Source organism: Linepithema humile, chromosome 6, assembly GCF_040581485.1.
Source record: "Linepithema humile isolate Giens D197 chromosome 6, Lhum_UNIL_v1.0, whole genome shotgun sequence".
Taxonomy (NCBI): domain Eukaryota; kingdom Metazoa; phylum Arthropoda; class Insecta; order Hymenoptera; family Formicidae; genus Linepithema; species Linepithema humile.
In genome coordinates this window covers 10673786-10687491 of record NC_090133.1, presented here as the reverse complement: position 1 = coordinate 10687491, position 13706 = coordinate 10673786, and the positions used below count along the sequence as shown (strand labels likewise).

Below are 13706 nucleotides of genomic sequence, written 5' to 3'. Positions count from 1 at the left end.
CCATTTAGCGATGCAGCTATACGAATCTCTAACAGACAGTCCAGGAAAGACACCGCAAGATAAACGCACTATATTAGATACAGTTAAACAGCAAGCGCTACAAAACTTTGTGTATGGACTGCGCGAGGATATACGAATGGTAATACGCGCGCAACGATATGCAACCCTGCAAGAAGCCATCGAAGGGGCCAAAGCAGAGGAAAAATTAAAAAGACCACGTGATTCCGCGGACAACGCGAATAAGTTTTAATAATCCTAAGGCAATTCAATGCCATAAATGCGGCAAGCAAGGACATTACGGTCGCGATTGCCGAACGAGCCGCTACGGTAATCAATTCACTTTGCCTAAACCGAGCGGATCAAGATTTAATACGCTGGATAAACATTGTAATTATTGCAAGAAATCCGGACATAACCGTACCGAATGTTGGATATTAAACGAAAAACCGGAATATACTAAAAATAAGAAAATAAATGAAGAATCAAACACGCGAAATACCATAAATAAAACTAATAAGCATCGCGAGACTGAGGACGACGATGCAGAAAGGAAAACAATTAAAGCAACAGCTAAGACAGCACGAGAGCATAAGGTACTACAGCTGATGAGATCATGCACACACTGAGCTCGATCTGATTTCACTACCCATGAATGAAGTGATTGACGATAAAATAAATATATTGATCGACACAGGAGCTACCATGAGTCTAATAAAATTGAATAAATTGAAAGATGAAACCATAATATACGATAAAAAGATAACAATCATTGGCGCAACAGGGCACAAAGCGGATACTATAGGCGTAATGCAAGCAACTATTCCGTTAAAAACAAGAGATGTTAAACATGAATTAAACGTGATAAAAGACGACTTTCCTATCGAATATGACGGAATCCTCGGAGCCGACTTCCTACAAAAATATCAAGCATCTTGGGACTATACTACCAAAAAACTACGCATCGATAAAAATTTATTTACGCTTTTCCCATGCAAAAAGTTTACTTTAAAAGCTAGAAGCGAAACTATTATAACAACCATAACTAAAGAAAACACAGCAGGAATAATCCAAGCAGTGGAAACTAGACCAGGAATATTTATCGGAAATTGCCTAGTCGAGCCAAAAAATAATAGTTGCCCGATTAGCATAATAAATACTACCGAAACTAAAATAGAAATGCAAGCTCCAGTAGTACAAATTGAAGAAGTAAAGACAGAAGAAAATGCCGAGATATTAATAGCTCAGACGTATATACCGAAGGAAATTCCCTTGTCACGCATGCAACGAATTAAAGAGGCGCTTCGTCTTGATCACTTAAATAACGAAGAGCAATAAACTCTACTTAAAATCTGCGAAGATTTCGATGATGTATTCCATTTGGACGGAGAACCCCTGACCTGCACCGAGGCACTGCAACACGAGATCGTAACTCGAGCCGGTACGGCACCCGCGAATACGCGACCGTATAGATTACCGGAGAAGCATAAGGCCGAAGTAAATAGACAGGTACAGGAAATGTTAAGAAACGATATCGTACGTCCAAGCTCGAGTCAATGGAACGCACCACTTTTGGTGGTACCGAAGAAAACAGACGCTTCGGGAAAACCTAAAATGAGAGTCGTGGTCGATTTCCGAAAATTAAACGACCTAACCGTCGGAGACTCTTTTCCACTGCCAAATATAACAGATATTTTGGACCAACTAGGGAATTCGAAATATTTTACAACGTTAGATCTGGCATCGGGCTATCATCAAATACCCATGGCAGACAGAGATAAGCAAAAAACGGCTTTTTCAACGCCCTATGGGCATTATGAATTTAATCGGATGCCGTTCGGGATAAAGAATGCCCCGGCGACGTTTCAAAGGTTAATGAATACTAGTCTGGCGGGCATACAAGGAATACGGTGTCTGGTCTATTTAGACGACATCGTGATATACGGCGCTAGTTTAGAAGACCACAACCGGCGACTATTAGAAGTATTACAAAAAATACGCGACAATAATCTGAAATTACAGCCGGATAAGTGTGAATTTCTTAGAAAAGAAGTGGCATATTTAGGACACATAATTACCGAACACGGAATTATGCCTGACCCTGGAAAAATCCAGGCAGTAAAGAATTTCCCTACGCCAAAACGAGTCAAGGATGTGCAATCATTCATAGGACTGGCGGGCTATTATAGACGGTTTATCGAAAATTTTTCGAAAATAGTCAAACCACTCACAAAATTAGTTAAAAAGGGAGTAAAATTCGAGTGGACACAAGAGCAGCAAAAAGCTTTTGATAATCTAAAAGAGACACTAATTACCGCTCCCGTCTTGCAGTACCCAAATTTCAACGATGAATTTATACTGATTACCGACGCATCGGATTTCGCGATAGGAGGTATCTTGTCACAAGGAATGATAGGACAAGACCGACCAATAGCTTATGCTAGCAGAATTCTTTCTCGTGAACAAAATTATAACACGACGGAAAAAGAATTACTCGTGATTGTGTGGGCGGTCAAACATTTTCGACCGTACCTATACGGGACCAAATTTAAAATTGTCACCGACCATAAACCGCTAATTTGGTTGTTTAGTTTGGTGACCGATCCAGGATCTCGTCTAATTAGACGGAGACTGAAATTGGAAGAGTACGACTATGAAATCGTACACAAAGCCGGAAAATACAATACAAATGCTGACGCACTAAGTCGCAACGTCGCTCACGCTATACATATAATCGACAAGGAGAAAGAGAGTGACGAAGAGGAAGAAGAAAAAGATAGCGAAAAAGAGATAAAAAGGTACACGGAGGAAAAACAGCAAATATTATATGAGTATCATGATGCACCGATAGGCGGGCATCAAGGCGTGCAACGCACCATAAATCGAATCCGTTTAACTCACAATTGGAAAGGTTTAACAAAAGACGTAGAACAATACATCGCCAAATGCGAGCATTGCCAAAAGAATAAATTAAAACGGCGAAGTAAAGCGCCAATGATTATTACCGATACTCCGGATAGGCCATTCGAAAAATGCGCACTAGATATAGTAGGACCGTTAACCGTAACTCTAACCGGAAACAAATACGTACTAATATTCCAAGATCATTTCACGAAACTGAGCAAGGCAATGCCCATCGAAAATCAGGAAGCTGGTACAGTAGCAAAAGCATTCGTTACAAAAATAATTTTGGAATACGGAGTGCCTGATAAAATTCTCACCGACCAGGGAACGAATTTTATGAGCAAAGTGTTTAAGAGCACTTGCAAACTGTTAAAAATTGAGAAAATTCGTACAAGCGCGTACCACCCGGAAAGTAACGGCGCGCTCGAAAGATCGCACAGGACACAAGCAGAGTACTTGCGACACTACATAAACGGAGATCAGACCGATTAGGACGAATGGCTGCCCTACGCGATGTTCACATACAATACTACACCACATACAGCGACAGGTTATACGCCATTTGAACTGTTGTACGGACACCAGGTTACGTTCCCTACGGCCCTGACATGTCCTCCGAAATTAACGTATACGTATGATGACTACATATCCGAGTTCAAAGAAAGATTGCGTACAGCACACCAGGTAGCGAAAGCGAACATGCAAGAGGAGAAAGCAAAGTCAAAAGAATGCTACGACAAAAAGGCTAATATAAGCACGTTTAGAGCAGGCGACAAGGTATTATTATACGACGAAACACTAAGACGAGGACGCTCGAAAAAAGAACGCGTTATGGACAGGACCTTACATAGTAATTGAGAAAAAATCAAGCGTTAACTACATCATAAAAAAGGGACGAAAAACAATGCTGGTGCATGCAAACCGCATTAAGCATTTTATCGAAAACAAAATCACACTTACCGTATCATGGAGAATCGGGATAATCCTCATTCTCACTGGCCTCCTCCTGGAGCCAATGCGCCCTGCTCAGGATACAGGTGACTTCAAGAATAGCCAACATCACACGTCGCCACTCCACATTGCTCACACGACGACGACGACGGCTAGAACGCCGAAACTGCCGAACTATAGCACGGTATAATCCTGCTATCAAATCGCGGCAAAGAATCGCCCTTGCCCGGCGAAGAGACTTACGCTCCTCTAAACCACTAACGATTACAGGAACAATTTCCTCCAGTAATTCGGCTGTTGAAAAGGGTCTTCTAATAACAACTCGATCACCGGTCCGCAACATTATCACTATGTTCTCGAACTCCATTAAAACTGAACAAACGCTGAACGACAACTGACGCACAGTAGCATTCGCGCAAATCACAAGACCCTTTCAAAGGACAAAATGCAGAACACGCACATACAAAAAATTATCGTAACACCCTACACTATTGATATAATATAACACGTAGCATAAAACTTCCAGGTATGCTATACTAGAGGATAAACTAATCAAGGTGAGAACTGAAACGATATCCCCAGTCAAGATAGAATACTTCTCACAAGAACCAGGGCTATATTATGAACAAATAGGAGAACTAAATCTCATCGAAACAAAATGGAAACTAGTAATAAAATTAGATATTACGGGAATAAATATAAAATTTAAACGTATTAAGGAAAAAATACAAGATACGGATGAAATTTGTAATGAAATTAATATAATAAATCCACAGAACAACCATGCCGAAACATGAAGTTAATAATCGAAAAGAACATTAATCAATTGACGGAATCGATAAAACAAATAAATACCATTTATAAAAAACCTTCCGACAAACGACGCGGATTAATAAACGGGATAGGTAGTATCGCTAAAACTCTATTTGGAACCATGGACGCAGATGACGAGAAAAATATTAATGAACAATTACATTTGATAAAAAATAACGAACAAATAACACAACACGCCGCAAAAACGCAAATAAAAATATTAAACACAACGCTTACACACATAAATAAGCTAGAAGATACACTAGAACATAATAACGAATTATTAAAAAACGCTACAAAAAATATTTACAATCGAATCTCAGATGAAATTAAACGAGAAGATATATTAGAACACTTTCTAATAATAAATGCAATTCTAAATCTCTTTCTGATCTACAGCGAGATATTCAAGATATTATTGATTTTCTGACACAAATACAAAACGGAATATTAAATCCAAAAGTAACACCAATAGAAAAAATAATTTCTGAATTAAAAGAAGCGACGCCTCATTTGCCTCAAGGAACACAATTTCCCTTTGGACTCAAAATAGAAGAATGGAATACCATCAAAAAATTAATTACCACAAGCACATACTATGACAATACAAATATTTATACTATACTACAATTCCCTTTGATAACATTTCCTAAATACAAAATAATAAAAATAATTCTTTTACCTATACATGACCATGACAATATTTTCGTTTTCACTGAAGTAAATCAACATATAATCGCGATAAGTACAGACGGACCGACATACATGACTATAACAAAAGAAAACTTAAATAAATGTATCAATGTACACAATACATATTTATGCGAACCCTATAGTCCTATTTATATTGTGAACACAAATTCTCTTTGCGAAATACAAACGTACTCACACATAACAAAAAATACGGATAATTGCGATAAGCGTTATATTAAGAGTAATCAAATTTTATGGATAGCATTAAGAACACCAAATACATGGTTGTACTCTACACTTAAGGAACAACAAATATATATACATTGTAAAAATAATAAAGAAACTGTTGTAGTAATTAAGCGAACAGGAAAAATAACGTTAAAAGAAAACTGTAAGGTAATTGCAACAGATATGACAATAAAAACAAAAAACGTTGAGCAAATCGCGAATATACAAACTTATTTACCAAATTTTAATTTAACATTTAGCAAAGATCAGAATACACAAAATAAGAAAAGTCCATTGCAAGGACTAAAATTTAAAAAAATTATACAAGATCCGAAAGAATTAATGAACCTCAGTAATAAACTTGAGGAAATAAATAAAGATGTTAACGACAATCTAAAAAATCTATTCGCAGAACAAGCATTTGTCTATCCTATGACAACAAGTAGCATAGCTGTTGTAATTGCCATAATACTTGCCATTTTATTAGGAATAAAACTATGGAAAGAACGAAGTCCATTTTAGAATAAATAAATGGAGCCTCAAGGTTACGAAAACTCGTATCTCCTCGTTTTCTTTTCTCAACGGGGGGGGGGGGGGGATGTTGTGAGTCCAAAGAACCACAACCAATTATTAATAATAAAATATATATATATTAATAAAATATAAGAAGATATCTATTGCATATCAGATTAAGATATCTAATATTCAGTTTCCGGCTCATGCGAGACACCGGATAAATCGCGCAGCGAAAATTAAAACCTAATTCACTTTTTACGCGACAATGCTGACGAACGATCGAATTTCGTCAGCAAGTTAGATCGTTAATACTGCAATCAAGTGCAGTTTCACGTATATAAAATCGCCGTCGCGAGATCACGACGGCGGGTCTAAAACTATCAATCACAAGAAACGGACGTATGTCCGTTGGGACCACAAATCTAGAAGAACGCGAATTATAACAATTCGCTAAAAGCGAATAAGAATAACTTGGGGCTCCGTGATACCACACTAAGACAAGGATTCCTGACGGAACCTAGACTACCTAGAAGTAAGGGAATTTGTAATAGAACAAGAAACCAATAAATATATGGGAGACTGTTTTTTATTGAAAAAGAAACGTCAAAGGATTATTCCCGGATTCCCGGCCTAACTCTTCGGATCGGCAGATCCCGAACCCGTGCCCTATCACCAAGGGCACAACAGATTTTGTACCCTACAACCATTGTACAAACAGAAACTAAAAATTGCTAATAAGAAGAAAAGGTTTTTAGAATTATTGGAAAAACGACACGTTCCTATTCGATATATTGAGTTTTATAAGAAGTTGTAATACTTTTATGTAATACTTTTATGTTATAAAATTTGAATCCATTAACAACCAAGTTTATTCAGTGTTTTATCAGTGTTTTTATAATTTAAGTCTTTACTTTTTGTATTTTTGTATTTTTTAATAATCTTTCATAATTTTATACATTTTTTACCATTTTTATAACTGACATGAGTAAATAAATGTTTGCTTATATGGAAAAGTATCACAATTTTGACAAAGCATGAAATTTATATTATACTAGGATTGCAATGTTTGAATTTTGGAAACATGACATAATTTAAAAAAATACATTGTAACAGCACGCGCTGTTACTAAAGCGTCACGCGGGCTCCACGTGAGCACCCCCATTTAGGGCCGCATTCCGATCCCCCAACTCGAGGGTAAAAGCTCGAGAAGGGGTAGCTGCCGGGTAGGGTAGCACCCCAAGTGGGGGTAGCGCGACCGGTATAAAAGCCGGCTCGCGGAACAGATCGAGACCCATTCCCCGAGTACGACTCGGACAAGCCTCAGGGCGCACTCTGAAGCTCCGGTCGTACTCGCTCCCATCCCGATAGTCGTTCTAGGGGCAGGGCGTTCTCTGCTTCGGTCGGGTGTTCCCGGCGTTCGACTTCCTATAACCCCGTCGTTCTAGGGGCAGGGCGTTCTCTGCCTCGGCCGGGTGTCTCGGCGTTCGACTTCCGACTCTCCGTCGTTCTAGGGGCAGGGCGTTCTCTGCCTCGGCCGGGTGTCTCGGCGTTCGACTTCCGACTCTCCGTCGTTCTAGGGGCAGGGCGTTCTCTGCCTCGGCCGGGTGTCTCGGCGTTCGACTTCCGACTCTCCGTCGTTCTAGGGGCAGGGCGTTCTCTGCCTCGGCCGGGTGTCTCGGCGTTCGACTTCCGACTCTCCGTCGTTCTAGGGGCAGGGCGTTCTCTGCCTCGGCCGGGTGTCTCGGCGTTCGACTTCCGACTCTCCGTCGTTCTAGGGGCAGGGCGTTCTCTGCCTCGGTCGGGTGTCCCGGCGTTCGACTTCCGATACCCCTTGCACGAGAGAAGTCTCTCACTGTCTTAGGACACAGCGTACCGGCAACCGTCGACTCAGCAAGGCTCGGATATACGCGGTATCGCTTATTTTTTATTACTTTGCTCCGTACCGTAAAAACCGACCGATCAAATAATTTAGTTTGTTTATAATAAAGCTTGTTCGCAATTAGAATTATACACATGTACCGTCGCAACATTAACTCGTCTAACCGATAAGGAATTATTTATTTATTTCCGATAGTTGTATCCGATTATACCGTTCTAGAAATACACATGTACTCGTTGTTACTATTTTCTTTTATAATTATAATGCTCTATTGAATAAATATTTATTTTTTCTTTAAAATATATTTAATTTGGAGTCTCCCGATAAACCACACGAACGAATTCTGACAAACCGACGAGTTATTCCGCGTCGTAAGAATCCGCTTCGCTAACTACGCACCGTCGTAATTCCGCATCGAAAAATCCGCATACCGTCGAAATTCCGCATCATTACGCACCGCCCGTGAGGCGTAAAAATACGCACCGTTACAACATTATAAATGAAAGTATAACGTAGAAAGAAAATAAAGTTATGCATGTTTATTATTTAATAAAAACGTTGTTCCAATTTAGAATTTTAAAAATGCTCTACTGAAAAGTTGCTTATTTTGAGATGTGTCACTTTTCTATCAACGAATCATAACAACGATCATAATAAGTAATATATCATAATATAGTAATATAAAAACAAAAAAAATATTTCAAGGAAAAAAGAAACAATCATTACTGTAAAATATTATGATTGTATTGTATATGTATGTACAATATTCATGGTATCTCATTATACAAAATGTACTGATTTTTAAATATAAGTTACATTATAACAATTTCTTATTCATAATTTACATCAGCGCTAGTTGCACATTTCGGGCCGATTCCCGAGACAACGCCTTCTGTTCCCTCATTACTGCCCGGCCGCTGGCGGCCGAGCCGCCGATAGCTCTGGCTCACGAGCATTTTATATAAGAAATAGGCTGGGTTGTTGAGGCACCTCTTAAAAAATAGTAATATGTGGGGGAACAGGAGGCGTCGTCTCGGGAATCGGCCCGAAATGTGCAACTAATTCCAAGCGCTGATTTACATAATTACAATGTTTATCATATGTATTTCATATATAATTACTGTCAAAGAAAACACATAATGATAATTAATTCATTTGTATTACGGAAATTAATTCTCTTATTTGTTGAAAACACTTAATTTTCACAAAACATTGAAATTATCATAAAACTTTATTAATTTATATTGAAATACATTTCTCTAAAAAATATTATAAAATTAATACATATTTATGTAAGTCCTTCCATTAATCCGAATGTTTATCCAAAAATACTGTTATACTTCTCAGACATTGCTCATAAGCTTTTTGAAATCCTGCACTATTATTATCCTATAAGATCATAAAAACAATTTAATATTTTTATTTTGTTTTCCGATTTTATACAAATACTAAGAATAACATACATAATATGGATCTTGTATTATGACTTCTCCACTTGAATCGTAACTTCCCAAAAGTTCCACTCTTGTCTTACATTTTTTTGGCTTTATACTATTCAAATCTTGAATGTTCTCATTATCCATACCAAATATCCAATCAAATTTGTCAAAATCATTCTGTGTAATCTTCATGTATGTAAAAAATTTACACAAACATTAAATAATTTATAATAACATAATAAATCCAATAATTTTAAACAAATATTAGCTATTTTAATTATTACATTTATACTCTTTCTTTTTTATATGAACAAGATTATCATAAAATTGTTAAATATATAAAGAGAACAATCAAAACCAAAATACTAGTTATATTCGTAACAATAATATAAATCAAAATTATATTAGGTCTATAACTAAGATTTTTGGATCACTGCTAAATAGTGCTCATTTAAAATTTCTTCTTTTTTGAAACAATAATTTTTTATTAACAGTTATTAATGTATATTCTACGTTAACAAACCATTACATAGTGATAGCTGTTGACATAAAGTCACCTTTAAACTAAAATATAAAAGCATATGATGTTTATTCCACCATAAAGTTACTTTTAAACTAAAATCATGTTTATTCCACCATAAAGTCACTTTTAGTTTAAAAGTTAAACATTTAACTTTTAAACTAAAAGTGACTTTATGGTGGAATAAACATGATTTTAGTTTAAAAGTAATTTTATGGTAGAATAAATATGATATGCTATATTATGAGATTCTCTCGTCGAGGGAAAATGAGACTGTTACAGCTATAGCCAACAATTAAATCGTTTAAAAGAGATATTTGTTAAAAAACGCTCAGCATGTGCAATAAGATGATGGAAGGTGATACTCCTGCATGACAATGTTAGACTTTTAGGATTTTAAGAGCCCGTAAGCACGTGGTAGGATACCTTCACTAGACAATAAACGACCATACATTTCTTTGTTGATAATTTCCTTATTCTTTCATCTATTTAAATGCGAGCGTAAATCACTCACAATTTTATTAGTCGGATCCTTTCTCACAATTTCATATGTGCTCTCATCTGATAAAAGAACATTCATTTTGTCAATATAATCCGATCTATTCATCGCTACCGTTACATTGCCTTTATCCGCATTAGTAAAAATGATCTCAGGATGTTTTTTAATGAAATCATTCGTACAATCCATCCATTTAAGAATTGATCTCTTTTGTGAGTTGCATTTAATATTGTTGTTATAAAAATTTTTCAGTATTGGAGTAGTCCTATTCCTGATGTTTGTTCTAGAATCTTCATCAATTTTACTTATATTTATTTCTATATACTTCATATAATCTAACAAGACTTTATCTTTGTCTTTCATTTTTAAGGGAGTACAAAATCGGTCACCCAACTGTAACAACAATTGAACTTCTTTTGGAATGTCAAAGCTAGTAAGATCGATGAACCATTCTTTGCGAATGGTACTCAAATGAATTCTCCAATGTAAAAGCATCCGGAGACAAAGTAACGGATTCAACTTTATTGTCACATATCGGAGGACGACCAACAGAATACGCCCTTTCAACACTGCCATTATTGACACCCGTTATCAGATTCGACCTCAATTCTTGTGAATTATTATATTTACAATAGAAATTAATCCGTTTAATGTTCAAATTCTTATTATGTTTTTTCAATGTCTTAGTAAATTTGTTATCTATTCTTTTAAAAGAATCCGTTAGACACCTAATTTTGAGATTCTCTTGTTTTTTTTAAAATTTACTTTTTATTTAAAAAGGAAGGCTATGAGATATTATATTCGCAATTTTATACAACCTAAATCTGATCTCATGTAAATGCTTATATGCATCTCGCAATTCCAAATTCAAAATTAATCTCATGAATCTGAATTTTATTCGGTTAAATCTGTCTACATTACTTTTTTGGTAAAAATGAATATCAAGATGTGCTGATTCAAGATGCGGTGGAACAACACATTCTCTAATACAACACTTAATAAATCTGATTCTTGACCTCAATTTGATTTCTGAACGTAACATTTTAATAAACTCTTTCATTTTGTAACAACAATTTTCACCAAAGTGTAACCTAATAAATCTAAAATATTGTGTACGCATATTTGTCCTCGCGTGAAAATAATAAACTTGAAGTTTAGGCTTGTAATTTTCAAATAGATATAGTGGTAGGAGGATCTCAAGCCCAAGATTGTATTTCTTGATATATATTTTTTATTAAACCAATGTTTGAACAAACGTTTCGGCTGATCATTCAACCATCTTCAGTGTTCCTTTTTATAAAAATAATTATACATCTTAGTGATTTTATATATAATTTTTACATAGTGGTGTAGTATATAAGATTTCTTGTGTGGATTGTGAGGCAACTTACATAGATCAAACAAAGAGAAGGTTGGAAACTAGGATTAAAGAGCATAAAAACGACATTAAAAAAGCACTTCTTCTTCGGTTATTTCTCAACATCGGTTAGAATTTAATCACCAAATGAATTGGGAAGGAGTTAGCATCGTAGATAATGAAAAATCATATGTGAGAAGATTAACTTCTGAAATGATAAACATAAAAAGACAGTCACACGGTCTAAACAAACAAAGTGACACTGATTTGTTCTCTGATTTGTATATTCCTATTCTCAACTTATTGCCTACTTTATAGAGTTAAGAAAAATAATATTTTTTGCCTTGCTGGCTGGGATTGTGGTTGCCCCTTCTCCGTTGATTCCCTCTCTCTTATTTCCTACAGAATTACATGTCTTCGGGTCTTCACTTTTAAAATTTAACATCAACTCACAGTTGAGAGCATGGTGACTTGTGATTAACACCGCAACTGCAATTTCTCACAATCACATAAGTGACTTCACCAGTAAAGACCTTAATAATGGTGAATTGAATCTACATAGTTTTAAGTACAGGTATGCGACACAAAAGATTTAATTATTTATTTATTTTATTAAGCAAATTTATTATCTTGACCTCAATTGTATATATAAAATCACTAAGATGTATAATTATTTATATAAAAAGGAACACTGAAGATGGTTGAATGATCAGCCGAAACGTTTGTTCAAACATTGGTTTAATAAAAAATGTATATCAAGAAATACAATCTATTTGGGCTTGAGATCCTCCTATCACTATATCTATTTAAAAGGTTATGTAGAAAAGTTGGTAAAAGGTTATGTAGAAAACAAATAGGGTAAACATTTTGATTAAGATTAAATATATTATTATTTGTCAATGAGTAAAGAGAAATTTGGCTAAAAAACTCAGGAAACTTAGTTATAGATCTAATAATGTTCGTAATATTTAATTTCCAGGTTAAAAAGTCTTACTTGGCGTGCTCTGTGAGAATAATTAATAATTCCATTTTCTTTTAATGTAGTTAAAGCCCTATGGTCTGGAATTTTATTTATATGATATCCCATAATAGCAGCGCTTTCTACTTCCCATTGATTTTTCAAACCTCTTTTGCTTATTTCATTTTCGAATACAGCTTCTGCTATTGGAGAACGACAAATATTGCCTGTAACATGAAATATATAAACTAATCAACAAATATTTTACTAAAATTTTTCTATTATAATAAAGAAATAATTTTCTATAAAAAAACTTATTTTTTTATGATATATCTTTACGGTAAAGACTTTACCTAAACAAATCATAAGTACTCTTTTTTTTTGCGACATAATGGCTGCGTTCTGATATTCACTGTCAGTACTCATGCTTTGGCAGCTATTGGAAGCTTTCTGACAAGAAATACAGGCGATACAGAAATACACAAAGTCACACAATGCCGACACAAGTACTCTTCTTTTTCTGGAGTATAATCACTCCGTGTCTTGAATCACTTTAAGGCAGTACTGCAAGATCGAGCCATAGACATTTATAGTATACACTAGACTGTTGACTCCCTTATTTACCGAGCCTAAAAGATGGCAGCAAAATCTATGTATTACATAGCGTGACGTAAGCGGTAAGTCACATATCATTATACACATATTTTATGTGTATGCGTACTAAGGCACTAGATATGTAGGTATTCTCATCCGCCATTTTGGTTCCTATTAGATGGAGAATTATAGCGTATACAGGGTGACACTTAAAGACTGCCCACTAAGTACATAGCGTTATTCCTTGCCGAAAAATGAGTCGAAAAAAGTCCTGAATCATTTTTAATAATTGACGTGTTACACATGTACGCTATACTATACTATATACGCTATAATTCTCCATCTAGTAGGAACCAAA

At 35.7% G+C, this 13706-nt stretch overlaps 1 protein-coding gene across 1 annotated transcript; it reads right to left on the bottom strand.

Annotated features, from left to right (window-relative positions):
* Positions 1 to 8703: 8703 nt before the first annotated feature.
* LOC105669029 (low molecular weight phosphotyrosine protein phosphatase-like) lies at positions 8704 to 13404 on the bottom strand. The gene is made up of 4 exons (XM_012361769.2): positions 13108 to 13404; positions 12791 to 12981; positions 9445 to 9606; positions 8704 to 9370 (listed from the first exon to the last, which is right to left on the bottom strand). Exons 1-4 carry the CDS (start codon positions 13178 to 13180, stop codon positions 9287 to 9289), a joined length of 510 nt encoding a protein of 169 aa, XP_012217192.2. The 5' UTR covers positions 13181 to 13404; the 3' UTR covers positions 8704 to 9286.
* Between the last annotated feature and the right edge of the window lie 302 nt (positions 13405 to 13706).